General features: G+C 39.3%; 2 protein-coding genes across 2 annotated transcripts in view; both read right to left on the reverse strand.

Moving 5' to 3' along the window:
- The window catches only part of ccdc88b (coiled-coil domain containing 88B), a 52,808-nt gene extending 34,181 nt beyond the window's left edge, over positions 1-18,627 (reverse strand). The window contains exons 1-12 of the mRNA XM_062425445.1: positions 18,454-18,627; positions 17,151-17,299; positions 16,173-16,281; positions 10,273-10,342; positions 10,021-10,079; positions 8,315-8,398; positions 7,324-7,464; positions 5,116-5,261; positions 4,029-4,110; positions 2,180-2,338; positions 738-884; positions 203-386 (exon numbers count right to left, since the gene is read on the reverse strand). Coding sequence (XP_062281429.1) covers positions 203-386; positions 738-884; positions 2,180-2,338; positions 4,029-4,110; positions 5,116-5,261; positions 7,324-7,464; positions 8,315-8,398; positions 10,021-10,079; positions 10,273-10,342; positions 16,173-16,281; positions 17,151-17,299; positions 18,454-18,513 — 1,390 coding nt within the window. The 5' untranslated portion in view covers positions 18,514-18,627. The remainder of the gene's footprint in view (positions 1-202; positions 387-737; positions 885-2,179; positions 2,339-4,028; positions 4,111-5,115; positions 5,262-7,323; positions 7,465-8,314; positions 8,399-10,020; positions 10,080-10,272; positions 10,343-16,172; positions 16,282-17,150; positions 17,300-18,453) is intronic.
- Positions 18,628-21,368: 2,741 nt separating this feature from the next.
- Positions 21,369-25,695, reverse strand: rom1b (retinal outer segment membrane protein 1b). Its single transcript, XM_062425218.1, has 5 exons — positions 25,549-25,695; positions 24,263-24,505; positions 23,382-23,569; positions 22,565-22,811; positions 21,369-21,596 (listed from the first exon to the last, which is right to left on the reverse strand). Exons 1-5 carry the CDS (start codon positions 25,693-25,695, stop codon positions 21,369-21,371), a joined length of 1,053 nt encoding a protein of 350 aa, XP_062281202.1.

Here is a 25,695-nt window from a genome sequence, read left to right on the forward strand (position 1 = left end):
AAAGAGTAAAGGGAGGAAAAAAATGAAAAAAGGAAGGAGAGACAGATAGAGATGGAGAATAGGAGAAATGGATATACAAAGAGATTCACTTGGTTATTGTTGATGAATAACCCATAGGCCAGCATAACTTCCACATATTTTCTCTTATCAGTTAATTAATTATGTCTTTAATGACAAGGTGAAGAGAGGCAGGTGCTCTGACCAATCAGTTCGCTTAGCTCCCCGTCAGAGTCCAGTTCTGATTGGAGGAAATGGTGGTGAACTGCAGTAACTGGCATGGGAATACTGCCACCATCGCCGCTGCTGCTGCTGTGCCTCAGGTCCGCCTCGAGGCTCATGTTCATCTCCAGCAGCTCATCAACTCGCTGTCTCTCAGTGTCCCATTCCTATATACACGCGCACACACACACACGCACACACACACACGCACATGCACACACACACGCATTTAAGGGGCACACGCATAACACATAGGCTACATATATTGTAAATGAAATACTACTATGCCATCCAAGAACATGTACAAACTAACTCTTACACAGATTTTAAAAATGGCATTTCCTTACATATTGAGTGGTAATTTAAAGACACACATGCATACACACACAAACATAACCAACAATACAAATGTTGACAAACACATAGGCAAGCATTCAATTGCTCACACTCAAATATAATCACAAATGTGCACAAATAAGGAGACAAACACTCAGATACACATACATAGCTCCACCCACCACTTCCACATCCATGATCCTGTGACGCAGCAGAAGATTGTCCCTCTCCAGCTCTCTTACGGTGGAGCAGCGTGCGCGTGCGTCCGCCAGCTGCTCCTCCAGGAGAGTTTTGGTCTCCTGCAGCACTGCACACAGCTGCTGCTGCTCCTGCAGGGGGCGCCACACACACAGACAGGAAACATGAATTTACAAGGTTAGGTGGGGTCTTTTGAATGGCCCCCTGTTTTGATTGTCTTGAACATGTGGCTGATACAATGCAGTTCTAACAATTGATTCACACTCTTCTACAAATCTACAGGAGAAACACAACAATGTGCCAACAAAGGCATATAAGAAGACTGCAAGCCTACACATGGATATGAACAATGCAGTGTCAAAATACCCTTTTCAAATCTGTTTTGTAAATGTTTAATAAAGTGAAATGGGATCACAACAAGTTTTGGTGCAATTTGGTGAGTACAATGCAATTAAAACTACCAATAATAACCCAACTTGCTGTTTTTTAAGTGTCATACTATGGATTTTTCTTTTAAGGCATTTCTGCAACAACTCACTTTGAATCTGGGAAAACAAATTACAAATCCAAAAACAAGCAGAATTTATCCTGACAGCTAATCTGTTCTGTCACAGCGATGCAGAGCAAAGGCAGAATGAATCAAAAAAGGCTGAGAAGGTGACAAGTGAGGACACTGTGAGGTGTTTTACAAGGATATGCACACATTTTCTGCCTCAGAACAGTTATACTACCATAGAATAAATCTCATTTGGATGTAAAAGCTCCAATAACTAAAGCCATACTCCTGCTCATTGTCAATGAAGCAGCTCAAGGCTGTAAATCCTGATGACATCACACAATATAATCTTATTCTCTGGCTTTGAGCTTTTGAGTTGTTCTTACACACTCTTGATTGAAATGCTCAGGGCTGTGAGAGGGAATATATAGCTTTTGAGATTAAGTGGTACTTCTTTTTGAGATATAATAGCTACTCAGAGGAAGATTTAACAAGAAGGTCAACACCGGGTATATTGCTGGACTGTGTATGAAATGCTAGAGGGCTTTTCATTTAAAATGACAGATACAGGGAGTGGCCGACCAATGGTGTAACTTCATCACTCAGTCAGTCAGTCAGTCAGTCAGTCAGTCAGTCAGTCAGTAAGGGACAGACTTATGCATTTATAGGGCTGGTTCCTTCAGTCCAGCCAATAAGGGGATCTTCTCGATGTGACCTTCACTGGTAAGGGTGATGTAAATTCATCACTTTGAAAAGAGTGTGTGTTTGTGTCTGTGCGTGAGAGATTTCAACATATAACCTGCTACCAAAACAATCCAGATATATTTTACGTTGCATATGTCGCTGTACTGCTTGTTTTCTTTTCTGGTGCAAATGACTTATTCAGTAATGTGAAGTGTAGTTTTGTGAGTTTTCTGTGTGTGTGTGTACCTTCAGTTGAGTGCGTGTGAGCTCCAGGCTGCGCAATCTGTGTTTACAGCTCTGAAGCTCAGTCTGGAGCTGCTCAGCCCGCACAGCTCGCTCACGGGCGCAGTCCAACTCGTCCCGCAGTGCGCGCATGCCCCTCAACTCACCCTGCAGAGAACGGTTCTGCACACACAGACACACAAACACACAGAGAGAGAGAAACACACACATACACACACACACACACACACACACACACACACACACACACACACACACACACACACACACAAAGCATACATACATACACCAGTGGGGATGAGGTCAAAAAAGGTTGTGAACAGATCTGGGATGTGCAGTAAAGCAAATGTTGACAAAATTTGATACAGGAAGAAAGAAATGTGTGTGTCTGTGTGTGTTTGTATATCTATAAGGACCAGCTGCTCTAACAACAATAGCATGAAAGTGGCAGCATTTTGCTCTTCTTATTTCTACAAGATCTCAGTTTAAAGTTAAATATTAGGATTATGTTTAGATTAGATAGTAAGGTTTACACAGTGATGGGAAAAGTCTTCAGATAATATAAATGAAGATACACTTCACTCATTTTGTTGTAGTACCAAATACTGTCCCTGAGTCCCCTGAGTTTTGCAATTCTTGGATGTTATTTGGTGCTATAACAAAATCAGTGAGTTTATTTGTAATGGTAGCATTATTATATGTATATATACAAGACTGATTCAGGAAAGTCTTCTTGACTGTGAGAATGGTATATGAGATGGGAAACTCCAAATATCAGACATAAATGTGAGCTGAATCGACTTTAGATGAGACTTGTGAACATGCCCGAACAGAAAGATTTTTAATCAGGATATGTTGCACCTCTGGATAAGTGAGGTGAAATCCTTATTTTGTATGTTTGATTTTCTTTTCAATTTCCAAAACAGATTACAGAGTAATATTCATGATGTACAAAGAAAGATGGTCCTTTGATGTTTGGTACAGACCTAAATTAAGAACATACTGCATTGTATGATGAAAAACAATGACAGTGTGGAGCCTGATGTGAAGCAGAATTTATCAAAGAGTCAAAGAAACATTGAGGTACATTACCATTAGAAAAAGGCAGGTTTACTGATCTCCCTGAAGAGAAAAGACTCTGTTCGCTGAATGATTTAGGTGAGACTGTAGAAGAGGCTGATCCTTATTTATTACTGATTATATGATGATTTAAGGGCTGCAGTATTTGGTAAAATGTCCTTAATTTTTGAAGAGGTTTTTCCTGGATGAATGAAACTTGAGCTGTGTTTCAAAAAGGAAACCTTTTGTGGGGCTGATTTCATTTGTAAAGCCTGCTGCAGAAGACAAAGATCTATGTTTGCATTGTAATGTGAGAACTACAACCTTGTTTGACCCTTATCCCTGCCTGTAGTGATCTGCTCTGCTCTGGATTAGCGTCTAAACTGTCAAATTTAGCTGAGAAATTAGGTTAACAACAAACTATCCTCGGGCAAAAACTGTAGTGGGATGCAATGTGTGTCGTCTGCTCGCTGTTCAATACATAACCTGAGAGGAATCTAATAAGTGGCCATTTTAAAGCCGCCCGTGTGTGTGCTGTTGGCTAATTCTATTTAACGCCTCACATTCAGTGTATTATAGCTGCTGCCATTTGAGTTAAGTAACATTTGTGACAGAGCCTCTATATGAGTCCAAACCAAGCAAACAGTGTCTCTTTCTCGTAAAAAAGGGAATAAGTAAGACCTGATGTCAGGTTTTGTTTTCAAATCTAGAAAGTCAGGCACAGTCTTGAAGAAGTGGGTACAGTTCAGCTCCTACTGCAGACCTTGAAGCATGCATCTGTATGTGGACAAACCTCTTTCTGAACTTTTTTTAGCTGTTCTTCCATTGTTTGAATCTCCAGCTTGTAATCCAATATCTGATCACCTTTATCTTCCCTAGGAAACCAGATAAACATAAAACCATCAACACCAAAAATGGACTGTCATATTCATTTTTCAAAACATTTATGTTGCTTAAAGGGAACATATCTTGCTATATTTATATATCCTAGAGCTCTACTGGTATATCTTTGCATGATTCGGTTTTTTTAAACTCATTATTCATCTTATACTGGCCCTTTATGCAGCCCCTCAGTTCAGCCTCTGTCTGAAACAGGCTGTTTTAGCTCCTATCTCTTTAAGGCCCCCTCTTGATGAGCCCACTCTGTCTTGATTGGCCAGGTCCTGGAAATTGCACAACTGCAAACTAGCTTCAGCTCCGAAGGTCATGTAAACAAACTATGAAACAAACTATAATAGTAGAATTGCACTGCTTTTTCTTGTTCTTTACTCAAAAGGTCAGCTTCTCAAATACACCCATACATGTAGGAAATCAGAGCTGAAATACGCAAACAACCATAGCAACAAAGACTACGGCACAGACAGCCATATGTGGGCATGTGCAAGCAATCTGTTAGTTTGATGGTGAATTGGTAGTAACATTACAAACGAACCAGGACTAGCAGGTAGCATTGTTACATACCTCAAGTTTGGGAGGTATGTTTAACATCGACATTAAACATGACAACAGTATTAAAAACAACAACACAAAAAGCATTATATGTCCCCTTTAAAATGTTATACCAGTGATACATTGGCTGATAAAACGATTACAAACAACCTGAATCCAAAAATGGATTTGACTGGGCAATGCTGACCTTTTTCATATAGTCAGAATACAGACTGTGAGTCTAATTAAAGGAGGATTATGGCAAAGAGTTGGCGTTTTTTTTCCCTTTTCGTTGCTGAGTAACAACTCACAGCTATGTGTATTTTAAAGTGTAACAAAATAATTTTCACATTTTTCATTTTGACCTTTATCACCTTTTGTAAAGGTTCTTTTGAGTTTTTTCACACACAACACACACACGCACGCACACACGCACACACACACTCACTCACAGTTGTTGTTTAAGGCGGCGGAGTTTGGCCTTGCTGTCTGCCAGCTGGAGCGCCAGACCTTGGGGTGGCTCCTCGCTGTGACCAACCAGGGCCGTCGTGGTTGAGTCAGCCTGGGCCTCATGCTCCCGACACAGCTCTGCTATCCTCTGGGAGATTGAGGGAGAGTAATGGGGCGATAGATGTGGTGGCAGACAAAGAGGACAGAGGGAAGGAGAGATTTGGGGAAGAGAGGAGAGTGAGAATGGCAGATGAGGGATAAAGGAGGAGATTAGATGCAGGAAATGTTGGATACTTACAAATCTAAGTCCTCTGAATGTTACAGAAGTAATTTATAGTGAAAAACTCTTCATTGTGAATTGACTGAAAGTACAGTGATGTGATCATGTTTGCACACTTCTTTGTTTTTAGTACAATTTTCTGCAAAAATGCCGGATCTCAAATTTCCTGTGACACTTACAAAAAATAAAAAAAATCTTTTTTTATCAGCTACAAAATGCAAACACAGAGCAAAGTGAGCCTCAGTTTATTGGGCTTATTTGAGTGTGTGGAAATCATTTGATCAAAATGTAATATCTCGTGCTGTTCTGATCTTACATTAACATTTTAACTAAAGGTTTAGAGCATTATTAATTATACAAAACTGTGATAATTCATTTAATAATGCTATTTTATCCAATAAAAGCTGGTAAGAAGTCTCAGTGGAACCTCAGTGGTTCAAAGAAAGAAAACACATTATTATTATTATTATTTATTGAAACTTACATGGATCCCAAAAACATTTGTCAGTGAACTTTACAGTAAATTCAACACTATACTCAGCCTCTTAAACTGAAATGAGATTTAATTTATGTCAAAACTGAATTACTATGACTGCAAGTGGTAAATACTAGCAACAAACTGAATATGAGAGTATTGCATATGAAATGTTGATCAAATAAGTGACCCAATTAAGGGCTGATGATTTAAGGCCTACTTATGCATGTTCTTATTTTCATCTGATGAAATTTCATAACTTCATACAAACAGACTCATCTTATGACACTTGTGTAATAGAAAGCACTTTATAGGCACCAGACAAAAACACACCTTTTCAGGGCTATTTTTGTCTTTTAACATTTCTTTTTTTCTTTTCTTTTTTTAACATTTAAAATCCGCAAAAGTGGCTGAAGGATACTCAGACTTGCAGTCACTGAGCTACACTGAGTGTGTTGACCAGCACTAGTACTACAATTCTGGTTTTTGTAATGATAAATGTTTAATCTCAAAGATGTCAAGATGGTATACTCCCTTGTTGGAGAACCTTTTTTTTTCTTTAATGATTTTAATACTGATGTTTTTCCTGTATTTACTGTGTACTAAGTAATATTGTTTGAATTACTTCTGCAACTTGTCCATCACTACTTGCCGCTGCCCCGGGACTATAGGTGGATCTTTTAGCTAAATCTGGTACAATAAATATATGGTAGATTGTGCATAAATAAAACTAAATAAATCAAACATCCCCTGCAAGCAACAAACTGAGGACGTTATCATTGTATTGTATGGTGTCTGTCTTAAAACACAAGAAAGCCCCAAAAGATTTAATTTAAACTACTTTTGAGGCACAGAAGAAATCTGGAAATTCAAGTGATTTACATGCTCTCAAAGCACTGTAGCCACAGCCATATATGCGTCTGACTACATTAGAGCTGCACCGATTGGCTGATTATTTAATTGGCAATTGTTTTAATAATCAAATAATAATTTTCATCAAGCAAAAACCACAAACATCTCCTGGTTGCAGCTTCTCAAATGTGATAATTTAAAGCTTTTCTGTATCATAGAAGATGAGAACTTAATTTCTATGGATTTTGGACTGTTACTGAGACATTTGAAGGATTTCACTGTGAGATCTTAAACATTTTTAACTGGCATTCTTGACAATTTTCTGACACTTTAAAGACAAAACATTTAATCGATTAATTGAGAAAATAATCAGCATACTAGTTGATAATGAAATAATTGTCAGTTGTAACCCTAAACTCCCATCTCTCTGAACAGGTGTAGACAGTATACATGTATGTTAAGACACAGAGCAGTATAGTGTTCCTCTGCATCCAATCAACTGTATTATACAACAATCAGTTATTATGAAATGTTTCTATCATGGGTTACAGTATTTCTCCCATTGATGTGACCATTATAATGTGATTTAAGTTGTTTGCATACCTGCAGGTGTGTGTCTTTCTGTGCCAGCATGCTTTGGATCTGTTTGGCCATATAACTAAATACCAGCTTTAAGTCCACACCTTCCACCTCCACCAGCTCCTCCCACTGAAGCGGCAGCACCATCTGAGGGTCCTGAGTCACCTGAAACAAGAACAGTTTCTCAGGTCTCGAGTGTTTGGATAACCTGACACAGAATGGCAGACCTGGGGACAAATGTTGCAGTCTGTCAGCATTGTGATTACCAAGCAGCGTCTGCGTATCTGTGTGCAACATGGGGGAAAAAAATCTTTGGGAATATATCTGTTAGGGAAGTGTGTCCAAAAATACCTGACTAATGAATGCAAAACTAATGATCATGTAGACAGGTTTGAAATGTCCCCGGGCAGAAGGCATATGAACAGCAAGCAGGGGGTGCATCCATCCACACAGGAAGAGCACCTCTCACCTCTATGATTTATGAGGCTGAGAATCCTGGCACCAAACAGGCATGTGGGCAGCATGCTGTTACTGTAGTTCAGACACGCTGGTATGCAACATGCTGTTTTTGTAATGCTGGCAATTATTCATGGAGGGTATTTTTAAAGGAGTACAATTTGGCATTCATGTTTCATTGGAGGGGACAGAAAAGAAGAGAATGGCAGAAAAAGAGATGAAGGAGAGAGGATGATGTGACAGAGGAGGAGACGTGTACATGAGGGGTGGAGGATCCATCCTACGGTGGCAGCTAGGGGCACCCAGAGGTCCTTAAAAGGCTTCCAGCAGAATGACAAGCAGCTCATTTTCACATTTACTTGAAGCACCAGGAGAGGGTATAATAGTTTCACTCTCTCAACCTACAGGTCAAATTTTTTGCTAAATCATTTTTAGGGGGGGGCAAATCCCCTTAGAAGTGTCTCCTCAGGACAATATCTCTTCAAACCGATGGTCAGTCTGTGAATGCCTTTCACATTTGGAGGGTTCTTGATTTAAATAATTCTACACTCGAACATACCTGCTGAATACAGTTGGCAATGCCTGCCTGGGTCTCAATGTCCAGAGACTGGATCTGCTGAATGAACATCTCTTTATTCTCACACTGCAGACACAGAAGGATGAAATGTCAGGTTTGGTGTGCTGGATCAAAATATATCCATGTGTCAATATACAGTATCAGGTCATGTTCCTTTCGTTAAATATCATATTTGATATGGTCCACACAGACAGTCTCCTCACTGACTGTAAAAAAGGTCTGCAAATATGCAAAAAATCTGTCAAAGAAATACTGAATTGCAGATTTGCAAAAGAAATCAGCAATGCTGATCCACCTAAAATGAATCCTAATGATCAAAGTTTTAATAATACATTTATTGAGAATGGTCTTCATGAAGTTTCTGAGGAATTTCCATCCTCCAGCCGGATGAAAGAAGAGACAGAAGAGACAGCTTTGCTATTTTTTATGTGTTCATGTTTTGTTGTCTTACAATTGTCATGCACCACGCCGTTGCTTAGGTCATGCTTGTATCTTCCTTTTAATTTCAGTCATTTCCTGTTTTATTTTTCTGTGTGACTCATCTTTCCTCCCGTTCCAGATTCACTTCCTGCCTCTCGGGTGGTTTCTAGTAGGTTTGGTGATTGTCTGCCCCACCCAGACGTGTTTCACCTGTGTCTGATTACTCACACCTGATTCCTATAGTCTCCCCTCTCCTAATGTATTCAGTCTGCATCTCCACTGTCCTTGTCCCAGACTTCTTGTGTTTATTTCTTAGCATTAACCTCCCAGTTTATGACCAGCTTTGTATATCATTTCTGCCTCAGCCTTCTCCCTCGGATCTGTTTGCCTGTGTTGCTCAAATCAGATTGAATGTGACAACATCTTCATGGTGTAGGTTTTTTCCATTAAACTGACGTTCTAGATACTACAATCAACTAAAACTCCTTAACCAAAAGATCTCCATTTAACTAATTATGTGACTTTTAAAATCAACTCGCTGCACCAGTGATGATTTGACTTGTCCTATTAAAGGTGGTTAATACTTACACTAATATGTATTTTATATTTGTAATAATTTATGATCTATTTGTAAAGATATTATCACTTTGTTTTTTATGCAATCAAATATCAAAAGAGCCATTTTAAATCTACTTTTGATTCAGTGATGAAAATTTACAAACACAGTGAAACACTTTAAAGGCACTGTAGACTGCACTAGTTTCCTCTAATGTGAAAATGTTCTATAAATACGGCAAAAAAAATGAATCTAAAATATGTGGGGCTGCAACTTACTATTATTTTCATTGTCTGTTAACATAATATTTTTTTCAATTAGTTTTGGCCCATAAAACATAAAAACTGTGAAAAATGTCCAACACAATTTTCCGCTGTAATTATTTTGTCCAAACAACAATCCAAAAAGACATATTTCTGTAATGCAAGTCAATGAAGCAGCAAAAATGAAAATGAAATCATAAACTGAGGCATTTTTGCTTAAAAAAACCCTAAATGATTAATGCCAATTAATCATCTGTTGATGGATTTTGCTATTAATTGACTAATCTTTGCAGCTCTAATAATATGAGCCATCTCAGATGTCATTAATTTATACCTTCTATAGAACCACAACACGCGCATGGCTGACATGTAAAATATGGAACATCAGTATAAAATACTGGTTGTATCGACCTTCAGAAAGCGTGATTGTCATGTGAATGTGTGATCACCTGCACAGCACATCCTAGTAAGAGCAGCAAAAGTCGCCTGAGTTCATCCACGGCTGCCTCTGAGGACAGAGAATAACTGTCATCATCATCATCATTATCGTCATCATCTCCAACCCCCACCATCAGCCTGGCTATCATTATCACCTTAATGCATTTCACAGATAGCAGAGATACGGACTTGTATATGAAGCATAATTACTTCATTGCTTCTGAGAGACGTGATTCTGATACGATCATGCTCTTATCTTGTACCTGTTAGGGGGTCCTGACCCAGAATGGCAACATTTGGGAGAGGCATCAGTATCAACTGCTGCAGGTCTTCCTGAAAAGAATAAATAGGGAGAGTTTAAAGGAAAGCATGAAAGTGATCACCTGGCCTGTCCTGTCTATCTGCCCACATAAGCCCAAATAAATAACAACAGAAAAACTTTCCACCATCCTGCTTCAGTTTGTAGTGTAAACAAAGAGCAGATATCTGTTCTGAGTAACTTTTATTTTGCTCTTACAGGTCCACAAGGCTTCTATAGATTAAGTTTTATTTATTTCAGGGAAGCGCCTTTTCAGGCTTCTTTAAAGTAGCAGAAATAGAAGGTGCCATGAATGATTAACAATATTTTAAAAATAATATATAATATCTGCATTTTTTCTATAGCTGCCCTTGTGGTTATACAATATGGGTTATATGGGGGCAGTAGTCAGCAACAGCACTTCGAAGCTACGACAAACACGGCACAGTGTGTATATATATATATATATATATATATATATATATATATATATCTAGTACATATATATATACCATTTACTAACCAAAGATTTCCACTGCCACAAGCTACTCCCTGGACCCGGACAGTACATTGGCATGGTTGTTATTATTAGTAATTATCACAGATTTATCAGCAATAAGTTACAAGAATTAGCAGTACAGATATGCCAAAGATGTTTAAAGTTTAGAAAGTGTCTTTAGTTTTCCACCAGAGAGTACTGAAAAATATCCTGCTCAGTAAATACGTTGCTCACAATTATTTAATAACCAAACATAAGTAATCTTTATCAAAAATGTTTGTTTATGGGGTGTCCTAGTGGCTAAGATTATTCCACAGTAGTTCAAGAGGTCAAACCACACATGAAACAACAATAAAATACAATAAACCATCAATATCATTATCAGATTATTTAAACTAACTATTTTTAATTGTATTGACGTCAAAAATCAAACATGGGCTGATATCTACTCACTCTCATTAAAACAGCCCAATCTCAAACACTAAATATCAAGAACAGAATGTATCAAACAAACTGAACGTATAAACCTGGTCAGTAACAGACCCACTTTACTAGAACCAGTATACATAAGATGGAAACTAAAACCCACTTGATAATATTACATCAACATAAGATAAAATAAAATGAAAACACAATACACAGACTTAATACTTCAGTTGTGGTCATTTGAGAATGAATAGGCGAAAACTAAAAAAAAGTACTTCACCATGTGTACACAATCTTTAAATCAGGGCCTAGGCTTCTGAAGCCATAAGCAAACAGAACCTCCCATTTCCCAATGGACACAAACTCACCACCAGTCTTGATAAACCAAAATAAGCCTGTTTCGGCCTACCCTAGAACATCTTCCCATGGGTTTTACTTCACTATGGGTTTTATCTGTGTTGGGGGCAACCCAAAGCTGCCTCAGAAAGAAACCACCCTTAGTTGCGCTGTGGGAATTAAAAAAACACACACACCGCAGTCTTTTAGAGTTTCTACTATACACAGTGAGTAAATTGTTCCTAAATCATTTACGGCAGGCAATATAACTCTAATTTGGATGTTTCTTCTTTGGTCCTGCACTAGGAGGGATTTATAACGTGTCGAAGAGTAAACGAAGGTCCAACAACACTGTGGTCAGCTTGTTTGAGTAAGTTGTAGTTTCTGCTTCGATATCTTGGACAAATCTCTTGACAGACTCTAAATGACACTGAATCAAGCTGGATGGCAGACGCCTCAGACATTCCCAGTCCAGAAATCTGGCTTCACTGGCAGCAAGAAGATGTATATGTCATGTGGATCTGCAGTGCCTTGCTCCCCCTACATTGCCATCAATGCGATATTGGGCAGATGACTTTGCTAAAGGAATTTAAGCAAAGTCATCTGCCCACTACTTTATTACTTTATTTAGTTGGTCTTAAACTGTGAGAAGGACAGAAGCACTTCCCTGTTAATTAAAAATGTTTTTGTCAAAGAGCCACACACTGACTTTGGCGAGCTCCTATCCCAACTGCTCTGAAAGCCTGTTCACATTCTCCTGCAGTCCATCGATGCAAAAATTACCAGAGTACAGAAGCAAGTCACAATTACAGCTCTCTCTCTCTCTCTCCACTATGTACTGTAATTTATAAACTGAGGGGGGAATAAATGTACCAAGAGGCAAGCACTCCCTTCAGCAGCTCCATTGTGTAAGGGTGTGCCATCAGAGGCATGTGCAGCCAACCTGAAGTTTTTGCTCCTTCAGGGCATGTGGGATATCAGCCACTGCAGCTCTGTGTTGGTCATTGTGCATCTCACAGTTCATGATGTCAAACAAGACTTCTACAGGAGATTAGCCAGAATGAAAATTATATAGAAGCTTCTTGTTGTTGTTAGCCGCATGCAAATGTCCTCTCATGAGCAATTCTGTCTGCAGCATGATGCATTCGAAATACGTGCATTCAACCAAATCCTTCCTGCACTGTATTATATAAATCATCATTCAGTGCAGTTACATACCCTGCTTAAGTAAGACATTAACAACACGTGCAATTAATTATCTGCGCTGTGCTTAGATTTTCAGGTTTACAGGTTTCCCTTTTGATGTTAATTTCAAGAGGATGTACAATGTTTTCCAGTGGCTCTATAGTAAAATAGAAGGAATTAGTCTTTATCCCTCTGTGAGTCTGCCACTGAAAATAATCTACTCTTGCATTGTCCTGAATTTGGAATACACTTTGCCATCAAGCTGCTGCAGTCATAAAGAGAATTAAAATCCATCTGCAACATTATCTTTTCCAAATAATTCCTCTTTATGTTGTTTGGACTGGTTTTCATGTTACCCACAGACATGTTCCCTTAACGATTCCCAACACGTCTGTGGGCTGTCTCCCTTTTTTCTTTATCTTTACTTTTTTTCCTCCTTTAGGATTTAGACACTTGTGCAAACCAGATTTCATCTACAGTTTGTTTGAAGTTAATTGAAACATCATTTATTGGATCCTCAGAAGCCTTAAAAATATCTCAATTTACTGAAGACCGACATCTTTGTTAGGTCAATAAAAACATAAGCTCAAAATTAACATTTAAAATCCCATTAACAGACAGCCGAACACAGAGTGCCTCCGTTCAAAAGGCATCAAAGGCTGTTCAAATAGAATAGAATAGAATAGAATATAATAGAATAGAATAGAACAGAACAGAACAGAAAAGAACAGAACAGAATAGAATAGAACAGAACAGAGCAGAAAACAGCAGAATAGTACATAAATAACAAAAAATAGAGCAGAACAAATCGAACAGAATATAACAAATGACAGAAAAAAGAACAGAATAGAATAGAAAACAAAAGAATTAAATAGAATGACAATGAAAGAGCAGAACAGAGTAGAACAAAATCGAATAGAAGTGGACAAATAGAATAAAATACACTAGAATACAGCCCAGTAGAGACAACCACACAGTACTGTTAGAAAGAGTATACTATTTATCGTGCTCTCAGCTTCACGCCTGTAGATGTACACAAATAGCACAGTAGCTGTATTAGAAAAGCTGAGGTCATAGCAGAGAAAATTACACTCTGCCAGGCTGCACACACTGCTGCTGTGGCCACCACACTGATGTCACTGTGACACACACACACACACACACACACACACACATATAAACACATACACAGTAACACATTGTCTCCAAAAAAAAACCTGACAGTGAAGTAAAACTGTGACGAATGTGGAACTAACTCTACAGCAACAGTGGAGCCTATTCTGAGAGCACCTGGTGAGATTCTAGTGTAATGCCGACCTGATGTGAGCTTCCCAATTATCGCCAGTGTCTTTTGCTGCTCTGAGCTTCCAAGGGACATTAGTGATTCACTGAAAATTAGGAAGTGAAACCTTGTAGACTTGTGTTCTTATGTTGTGTGACAAGCTAAGCAGTGCATGTTCAGTCCACCTGACTAGTACACGGGGAGGTTTTCTCTACCGAGAACAGAGGCCTTTGAATCATCCTGAGGGGAAAGTATTGTGTAATTTCCTCAAATGCCACCTACAATGCACATTATGGAATGCATGATGCTGAAAGCAATTTGATAGAGAGTTATTCTCTTTCCTCCTGCAACCTCCTAACCACAACTGCAGCTGAAATATTCAGCTCGCCACTCCTCCATTTTTCTCACCCCATTTGCCTGATAATAAGCCAGGACACATCTACTGAGGATGGAATTTTTTTTGTGTTTCATCTTCTCTTTCGTACAAATGTCCCACCACCCCCTGTGTGCACTTCAAACTTTTAACAATATCCTTAGGAGGAATATTCGAGTCTGTAACTTGAGCTTTGTTTCACTCCTCAATCTTCCTCCTCCACCATCCTCTATTTTTTGCCACCTTACAGCAAGACAAATGCTTCTCCAGCCCTCCACCATCCCCCTGTCCCCCACTATTTGTTGTGGCTTAATTTTAGAAGTAGTTATGTTTTAGAAGGATATTTCAGTGTTTTAAAAGGCTTTTCTATTCATAATGAGTTGGGAGTCATTCAAGTCCATCCACAATAAAGCTAATACAACAGTATTTTGTAGAACATTTTGGCTAGAAATTGCGTGTGCAACTGAACAGCGCTGCACAATACTTTTTTCTAACACATATCAGATGAAGCTCAATTTAGAGTCAGACCATTCCCAAATGACTACATGGCCCGGCTCATTACGGTGTTACAGACTATAACCTCATCATTACCTGTCTGTCTGCTGACCTGCTTTACTGCTAAGATGATGCCACTGAGTTTTAAAGCATATCGAAATATCCATTCATACTCTGTTAAGGTAATATTTATATGAGGATAAATCAATCAACATTACCAGTTACCATCAATCAATTACCATTTTCATATGTAAAGCAACTACATTGCTGCCAGCAGCCAGTTGGTTTAGCTTAGCATAAATGCTAAAAACAAGCAAAAAAAGGTTGCCTGGTCTGCCAACCTGCATTTCTAATCCTCACTAATTAATACAGTATATCTTCTATATTTTATACTCTGTGGTTAATCCATACAAAACTGTAAAAAAAAAAAATCAAGTTGTGGTTTTATGTAGGGTATGTGTGGGACTAGGCTATTTAACGTCCATGACTCAGAAAGTCATTTTTACAGTTCAGTTTTTGTACCTATTAAACAAACAACATATAATGTGTCGATTAAGGCAGGATTTGTTACTTTAAGGAAGAGCCAAGCTAGCTGTTTCCCCCGTTTTCAGTCTTTATGCTAAGCTAAACTGGCTGCTTGCAGTTGCTTTATATTTAACACACAGACATGAGTTGAAACGATGAACTGAAATACACTAAAACTCTCCATAGGATCTGTAAAGTTGGGTGATGATTCATGTAGGTTTGCCTCAGAGTGACCCCTTTCCCTTTACACAAAGCAATTTGATCCATTGTGAATATAAATATATGGATGACTGCAGCTTTAAAGCCATTTTACTTTCTTTCTAGTTGTGGCGTACTGATAGTTACAATGACATGTAGATAAGACCACATTCTTGACCTCAAACAAAAACTTTTAGGTCCACCTAACAGATTTTTCCAAGCTATCAACTGTTAGTACATGAGATACAGCATGTGGGTAGGTTTTGTTGACCTACTATTTGACTCGTCTGTGAAAATCTATTGATGCAAAATTAGTCATCTGCACTAAGATGTGATTTCAAATGCAGAAGTACAATGCATGATACTTCCACATGACTTATGAAATACATTTACTTCCATGGTGATCAATAACAAACTCTTTTAAATCCTATCTCAGTATTTAAAACCTGTGCTTGCTCTAATGACTCTCAGCCCATCACTCCTAATTTCCCTCCTGATGATCTGATCTAATATCTTAACCCCCGCCCACCCGTGACCCTCGCCTACCTGGTAGAAGGCTCTGAGGTGTCGATTTAAAATAGAAAAGTTCTGGACTCTCAGCATGTGGTCATCTTTCTTGCTGTCATACAGCCGCTCCACCTTGGGGTTGGGGTCTCTGGGACGAACACAGAAAAGACACAGCGGTGTATTTACTGCAGCTTGATCAAACAGCCAGGCACCACGTCTCTCCAGATGAGAAATTCTTATGCAACAGTGCATTTAAGCAGAGAGTGAATAAAATTTTAATGAGCCTGAGAAGCAGGCGGTGAGAATCCACATGCAATTATTTGTTGAAATAACGGGGCTTAGGTCAGGCCAAATTAATCAGCTGTTCGGCAAACACTGACTAAGATCTTGTCTTGCCAGTTGAGAGAGAAATGCGTTTATGCTACTGAAATTTGAACATGGAGATAAGGAATTCAGCAGAGATGACTAACAGGGTGGCATGTATGCAGAACCCCATTTCATGATTCACTGGCAATTTGTGGAAAATATGAATGGGTCATACATTTCTACCATCCTTTTCACACTGGCTGCAGAACAATGTGAGGTTATGAAAGGGAATGTGATAAGTGTTACATCAAATGTATTAAAGAAAAGAAAAGCAGAATCCTACTTACTTATGTGTTGTAATAGTTTACACACAAACGTGTGCCTTGAATTTTAATTGGACAATGAGTTGCTGGCCAATTTTCACAATTTTTACATATTAATAAAAGCTATTGCCAATTTATACAACTAAATGCAAGGTTACATTCAATTTAGGTTTTTGCATTAATTTTCTTACACAACTGACTGCAAATGAGCACTTTAGACTGCTTTTAATTTTAGATTTTAATTGGCATCTAACATTACAGATTGACTGGGAAAGGACCTCACATGTTCATGGAAAAAGCTCTTATTTTCTCCTCTCTGTGGTCACTTTTATTGCAGCCTGAGCAAGGTTGCAGGGCAATGAAGCAAGAAAATCTTAATCAATCTTACATGACCCTCATGACCTCATTGAGGAAAATCCCGTTGGTCAGCCTCAGATAACGGTCCCGAACACTCTGCGAAATTGAGTTTACTTCCATGTACTGGCTGTAGAGCATGACTCCATCCTCCCTTTCCACCATCTTCTCAAACAGCTGAACCTGTGAGAGCCAGAGAGGGATTATGTCGTCTGTGTGTGTGGAGAAAAGCACAGAGTGTGTACCAGCCAGGAGGTGGACAACGACAAGGAAGTGAAGGCCAGAGAAGAAAATAGGCACAGAGAGAGACAAGAAGGGAAATGGAGAGGTGAAAGCATTTTCACAAAGGAAGCCACTTGAGTCAGTGCACCTGTCTGGACAGGTGGAATCTGTGCGCTCACACTGGGAAGCACTTCACAGGGACAGGCAGCCAAGCAGGACCGCAGCCAAGGTCTCTCTCTCTGCTAAGAAGAGCTGTGCCAAAGCAAACTGCAATATAATGAGGTTTATTCCCCACCTGCACCTTCTAAAAACTGCACTGTTGGTAAACAGAGTAACAAGCTCGAGTTGTTTCAGCTGATAAGGTGTGGCAGAGGAGCTCGGGACCCTGTGCGACAGGCTAAACAGGGTGGCAGAGTGGTAGACAGTATGTCCTTCAACATATGAGAAGCAGGGTGAAAGCTCTCGTGTCAATGCATAACTGCCCTTGAGCAAGATGCTAAACCTCTGCCAGCTGCAGGCACACCATGTTGAACCTGACCTCTGAACCCGCTTTGGAAGGGGGAAACAGTACAGAGAATATCCCCACAAGGTTCAGTATAGTTTCACATTATATCATAATCTATGTTCATTGACCAGAAGGGGAAAAAATCCCCCTGGGCTGATTGGTTTCCCATGTGGAAAACCCAGCTGGAAATTCAGTCTGTTACAAACACAACACACATCCTCCACCGACTTTTAGGGAGGCTATATTTTCTTGAATATACAGAAGATAACTTTGTATTATTTTCAAATCAGTACAGCCCAAGGACATGGAAGTGTGAAGGCTAAGAGAGACAAAAAGCTGGTCATTAAGACACGGAGGAAGCTGTTAAAAGCAGAAGTAGTTTGTTTGTTTGGCTGTACACAATAGGAAGAAGACAGTATCTAGGCTTTTTGTGGCTATTCTAAGAGAAATAAGGTAAGTATCTGTGACTAGAAATAATGTACATTTTGATACATCTGAACTGAGGACAGCTCACTGGCTTCTATACAATCCTCAAGGTTTTATTTCCTCTTTCTCTCTTGTAGAAATGACCTTTTCTCTAACTGAAAGCGGTAAATGATAAATGACGTACCCATTGCGCCAACGCACTCTCCATGAATTCCTCTATTATCTCCATAATGTTAGAATCCATTGTGGCGCTATAAGGGCCGTGAACACACTAGAGCACACAGCTAATTAACAAATATCATCAACGCCACGTATGTATTGAATCAAAGAGAGAGGATCCATCTTGCGTCAAGTGAAGTAGTTTGACATTTCTGCGGCCCTTCCCCTCCCTCCACCCCACTGTCTCTTCCTCTCTGACTATGCGTTTGCTCACTTCAGTTTCATTGCAAAACCACACCGGAATTTTCAAAACGCACATGTTGCGTTTTTTTTCCTTTTTCAGACGTCCGTTTTCATACACCCCCCACACAGTCGGCTAACAGAGAAATCTCAATATATTGTTGCTTAAAATAAAACATGCATTGAGTTTGGTGTGAACAGAAAGAGTTTGAAGTTTGAAAGGAGCTTTATTTCGCAGGTAACAAACAACAGGCCTCACATGTATTTATACTCAGTGCAATCTACTTTAAATGAATACTATCTGCATGTAAAATATGTAAATGTGTGTTTGTCTCCTTAAAAAAAAACTAATCCCAAACAGATGTTGATGTTGCGCTGAAGGAGGAAAATCTTGTGAAAACTCACTGGTGTGTACCCGTGAAAATCAGGAAGGATTGAGCACACGTTATTACCATAAAGTTGTCTGAGTGAAGCTGCTGTTGCTGCAAGAAAACTTACTGTGTTACGGTGTCCTCTGGTGGTGTAAATCAGAAGCTCCTATTTGCCCATTAAAAATGATCCATTACATCATTATTTCCGTAACAAAACCACTTTGAGATGTCTAACCTTTAATTTAGGCCTGTGCAGAGAACACAGTTTTACCTTTAATATGTTATCACTGCATCTGCAGTGGAGTCATTTTATAGACATGGATAGGTTCGTACTTGCTATATAAACATATTTCTATCCCAATAGCTACATAGATAGTTTGCATATTATCAATAATTAATACATGAACATGGTCCACAATATGTGTCTCTTTGCACTTAATGAATAAGTTAACATATTAAACACAATATTTCAAGTGTAAAACAACAGTCAGGTGCCCATATAAACACTGAAAGAAGGTTTTCTTCACTGTAATCATTCAGCCTGTTTTATACTTGCTGTCCATATTGGCTATTAAAAGATCTTCAAATGTGCTTTCAATGTAAAAGATAGGGGCCAAAGTCCACAGTGTGTCCACAGTCATTTTGTGCAAAAATGCATCTAAGTTGATGTGAAGCTTATATGATGCTTCAGCAGTCTCAGTTAGTCATATCAAGTGGATATCTGCCACATTTACAGTTTTTTAATAATCAGATTCTCTCTTTATGTTTTTTAGTTGGACTGCGGTGAACGTACAGTAACACAAAGAGAGACTTTGGCATTAAAAATACTGTAATGTTGAAAGATATGTAGTTTAATTTAATGAATGGAAATCTTAAATGTTTAAAGAGTAAGACTATGAAAAATTGCTTGCAAAATGTGTCTGTTTGTTTTGTTTTCTATTTAAAAAAACAAGTGCTAACTGGACTGGGTCACTTGGGTGAGGGCATCTGATGATCCCGGGTGTTCAGGTGGATCCAAAGATGATGTACATCACAGGTTGTTTCTCTGTTAATACCTTTAATAAATATAATTACTATTTTTGTTGTAAATATTTAAGAAATATAATATAATATTATTACCAAAAAATACTTTATATTTACCTTTGTGGTACTGCAGTATTAATTACTAGATTGCTACAGGTAATATTTCTGACGGATGTGATTAAGACTGAAACCAAAAAATTCAGCCTCACTCCTTTATCAAGTTATGTAACCTGTATTTTATAATAAATGAAAATGTCTTACTGCAACAACTGAAAGTAGGTTTATCTGTTTGTTACGAATAAAAGAAAACATTCAGTGGACTTGTTCTGTGATAGGGGTTTATTCAAGAAGAAGGAGCACACATTGGATTGTATTCTTTGCAAATACGGAGCATTTAAAAACTGTTTTGCTTTATAAAAGACCTTCCAGCGCAACATGTTAGTGTGCTGTTTCTGTCACTGTATGACAGAGTGTGTTCTTGTGTGCTGTCAGTGTGTGCTGATACTGCTGCTGCAGCAGTTCTGGGATTAACTACACCAGGATTATCAGATTGTTTCAGAGCTGCCAGAATAGACAAGATGACAGCTTCATATAGGGCACCACACACACACACACATATACACATGCACACACACACACACACACACTTAATCCAACTCTCCTTGCTAAACTCAGATAACCCACTGCCAGTTAATTTACCTCTCCGTTATATGATGTACAAAAGGAAGCAGACACTACAAAGCCGTTAAAAACTTCTACCTTTAATAGGTTATATAATTCATGTGCATTGCCAGTTTAATAGGTTACTAAGCATTTCATCGCAGTTTAGTGCAAATTCTATAGCTGTGAGATGAATAATACAGTGCACATGGGATGAACTTTAGCATCATGTGATTGCGACTTTGCCAACTTTGAGTCAAAATCTCAAAAATAATTAAATATGTGTCTGTGAGTGCACTCTACTCCCATTTAAATTGAATGTTTTCTCTTCTAGTTACAACAAAAAGTACTACACATCTCCTGAACAGATTCTCTGATGGACACACATTCATGAGGTCCTGCACAGAGGAGATGTTTGTTTTGGTGTCTGTGCAGAGCCTGGTAAGATTCCCTATGTGTTGCCTTGTTTGGGCCATCTGTGAGGGAGCTGCGGCTGCTGCATTGGTGGAACGTTAATCAAGCCTAATGTGTCAAAACCAACAGGTGTTCTACCAGCCACCAGCCAACTCACACAACCAAGAAACCTCAGACACAAACCCCTCCCCTGCATCCATTCCTTCTCAACTCATATTTAATAATTTTCCCTCTAGCTAGCAGACTTCTCTGCGCTTTCATCCTCAGGGGACTCTTCAGCACCACTGGGGTCAACCTGCCCAAGCTTTAGCATGGTGAGGACATTGATTTTGGCTTCTTCAAAGGTTTCCTTTACTCCCTTCTCCAAGAGATAACCCTCACTTTCGCCCTCTGGGTCCTCCAGAGCCATGGCTCCTTCCACAGCCGTCTGCAGGTACCGCAGGCTCACAAGGACTGAAATCTGGACAGAAAGACACAATAAGGATGCTGTTAAAACTGGGTCTAAAAATCAGTGTCAACAAGTAGTGTGTGTCACCAAATGAGATGCTGAAATTTTGCCTCTTGAAAAAACTGGTCTAGATATAACGGTAACCTGAGAAGAAGATTCACCTTTATAAAATCAGTCCATCCTGTTGTATCACAGATGTGAACTTTGGCTTTTCATGTAAAAATCTTTCCAAGCTATACATTTGTTTTATGATGTGTTATGATTTTAGTGTGTGAGCCATTTCAAAGACAAATTGCCATTATCTTGTGACAGATAATAGTAAAAAGTTCATGTTTAAAAAAAACAAAAAACATTAGTCTGATTTAGTCATGACACCAAAACGCTTTGGAAAAAATCAACATTATTGAAAATCATGTTTCAATAATGGATTTAAAGAATGAATATTGAGATGGAGAGTCCATATTTAAAACATGCACACTCGTATTATTGTTGAAACAAAATTGGATTTTCATCCCCAAACTGTGAACTCACATGGCACCCATCGGTCCCTGTCATAGTGAATGTACAAGAAGAAAAAACACCATACTGAGCAGCTGCATAAAAACATTGATTGTTTGAGTAGCTGTAGGCTATGTGTAATGATGCTCTGTTATACATGTGTGTGAGCGTCCTGTTCCAGCCTCTGGTCTCGCTTGTTCTTTATTTAAAGAGAATGTGCCATCAATACTGTGATCTGGCACGGGAGTGAAAGTGAATGTTTCATTAAAAGACAGAAATCAATGTGTCTCAGTGAGGTTTTCTTTTTTTCAGCTGTCATGGCTGTTTTTTTTGTCAGTGAAGATGCGTCTGTCAGATATGGGGGGGGGGTTAGTGTGTGTGGGTAATTTTGAGACAAATAGCTCAGAATAATAAAAAAATTCAGTAAAAACTTCGATTGACTATTTCCTCTAGAGAATGTTTTAGGCTGTCATGTCACCAACCTGTAGGAAGATGACTGACAGCACACCAGGACCAGTTGAATTCAGTATGCCTATGTAGTAGTCGACCAGAGCCTGCCTGCAGCCACGGCTGTACAGGTTGAGTTCTTCTGACTGGAACTCGTAGTTGTAGTGGGCTGAGTTGTCTGTCAGTTGGTACCGAATGCAGGGGCGCGGAGAGGCAGGATTGCAGCAGGTGAAAGGAATGCCATCCAACAGGTAACGCCCGTCCACGTTACTCCGGATACGACTGGAGGAGACAGAGGAAGGGGGGACAGCAGGAAGAAAGTTGACGGAGAAGAGTTAGAGGAGAGACAAAGAGAGGAAGGAACGAGGAAAAGGCGAAAACTTTTTCATTTGAAGTAATCTTCTATGGGGTAAAAGTAAAGAAAAGGCCTGGAGTAGTGCCTTTTTACAGGTGTCATCTTGTCATAACCTATCTGTTTACTCCTTCCTTTTCATTTATTCCGTCTTTTACCAACCTCATGAACAACCTTTTCATTCATTTCTATCATTCCCTTCAAACGTAAAGGCCAGATCTATTTTTAATACACATCAAATAAGTCTCCTCCACCTTCACATTATTCTTTTTCTCCCAGCATCCCTCACTCCTTCCTCTGTAACATATTGTTTGACCTTTTTGAATGTGAAGTCTACTTATCTGTCATCTAGACCTCCACCTCATCTCTTTTTGCCTCATCTCTGGCTTGTACTCTTCCCTCATCAGTCCTGTTGACTTCATTTCTCCTCTCTTTCTAATTCATCATGTTGCCTCCCTGCAGCTCATAATATGCTCATCACCGTATTGATATTCACTCACTCTTTGACATCCTTGGAGGTGAAGTCCAAGTATCTGTTGCTGACCCACTGAACCTCAAACCAATCCCTGAAGTTGTTGTTTCCACAACAGCGAAACTCCATCTGCAGACGATCGATGGTCTCTTTCTGAAAACAGCGGCCTGGCACATCTGTGTCCTTGTAGAAACGAATACCATTCCTCAGACCCACCTGAGAGTGAAGACAGGAAAAAGAAGGGGGGGGGGGGGGGGACATCTTTAAGAATGTAGTTTTGAGCTTTTTCTATATTACAGAGATTATCAGTTAAATTTGAAACGTATTTTCATTACACGTTGCCTGGTTTGTTGGTTAAATTGTTCCTCATTTTAAATGAATGGATATACAACAAATACGAACTCTAACTTTTAAACAAGCTGTTATCCTTTGCTTTATTGTTGGTTTAATCTGTCCATTGACAATGAGTCGCTGTCTACAGAAAACAATACATTTTTTTCTATTTTCTTAAATGTTTACTGTGGTTATGTTTATTATTGTTTATATTCAATTTCTTTTCCTCTTTCTATATATACCCATTTCTCAAAGTGTAGTAAAATTGCTTTTTTTTTAATGTGATTCTGTTTATCATGTGAGTTTTTAGGAGAGGTCTTTTAATATGCTCTTAGCTTCCAACCTCTACCGCACATGCATTTGTTTACTTTAAATTCATGTATAGCTGAAGATATGTAGGTAAACTTGTGTTGTTAAATAAATAGAGCCCTTTTCTATCCTAGATTCCTACATTTTACCATTTTACTAGCTGAAGGTGAGCAGGATCAATGTTCTGCTTGAGACAGGTACTGAAACCTTCCCTGCACCCTGACCTCCTGTCACCCTCTCAATCATTACTCAGCCTAGTGACCTCACCTTCAGGGACTCCTCCAGGTGTCCCTGCAGGGCGTAGCTGAGCACCACGACAGCAATAAGCAGACAACAGAGAAATGCAGCTGTGGCAAACCAGGCCAGCAGGAGAGTCTTCCAACGTGGGAAGCGGCTTGTGTCCAGGGAGTCCTGACAAACTCGACTGGCGACCCAGTTAGCTCCTATGGAGGCCAGGCCCACCATTATCAGTAAGTTGGGCACCACGTGGATCTCTGTGTTATCCATCACCTCAAGAAAGAAAAAGCACAGTCAAAGATAGTAGTTTTCATAAGAGCTGGACACGAGCAGCAGCCAACTGCAGGTCACTTTGTCATTTCCTCTACCCACTTTAGCAAGTAATAATCCTGCATTCAAATAGCATTATCTATTCTAAAAATGACCTTGGCTGCCAAGAGATTCAATTAGCTGCTGATATGCTGGATGCAAAGGCTACTATGGCAATAAGATGACAAATTGAATTCATTGCCCTGGTTACAGCAAAAGTCAATTATGGACTGAGTATATTATTGGCTGAATTCAAATTTCTGTCAGCAGTAAAAACACCTTTGCCCCATTGTTGTTTTAAAATTACCATTAAAAGCCCAGCCCAACACTGCTATCACCTAATCACCATCATGTACTGTGTGTGCAGCTTGCTGTTGTCTGAATGAGATGGTTGATATTTGTAAAAGTATGAAAGCAGTTAATCCACTTGTGAATCACTGTGAAAAACTATTCTGTTGGTCACAAGGCTTCAGATTGAGAGCTCAAAGCAACTGCAATCTCTAAGCTACCTCTACACCAACTCAATAACACTTTGCAACACAACTAAGAGATTATGGAACCCGTTCTCTCATTGGAGATCAATACATATCTAAAGGCAGGCAGTCATGGCCCGCAGCTTTCCTGTGTTGTTCACCGGATAGGCTTCCAACCTATCTGAGTCAATCAGTGATCAATCAAGCCCGATGACCAGTTGGCTTCAACAAATGACAATCATGCTGATGTCATGACCTTCCCCTTACTGGTCACATTACTTAAATTCAAAACCCATCGAGGCCTGATGATTTCGGAGAGAAAATGTCGATTTTAACATCCACATGACTGTACATGTATGAATGTGTCTCAGTGTCACTGTGAGTGTATGTACATTAGTATAATGTGTGTGTGCAATGGCAAAACAATGAGCATGTAAACCAATGTTTGTGTTATTTAGACTGAATTCATAACTTCAGCCACACTTGGACTTCTAGTCTTAATGTACTGCATGTGTGTGTTTCCCCCCTCTCTACCTCGGCCCGTCGGAGCAGCTCTGTCTTGAGATAAACCCCGAGACAAAAGATGAAGGCCCCAGACATCACTGCCAGCCAGGACAGCAGCCACAGGCCCTGGGCCAGACGCACCCGTCTCTGCTGAGTGAACGTGAGCTTCAGCAACAT

Source organism: Scomber scombrus, chromosome 9 (genome assembly GCF_963691925.1).
Source record: "Scomber scombrus chromosome 9, fScoSco1.1, whole genome shotgun sequence".
NCBI lineage: Eukaryota > Metazoa > Chordata > Actinopteri > Scombriformes > Scombridae > Scomber > Scomber scombrus.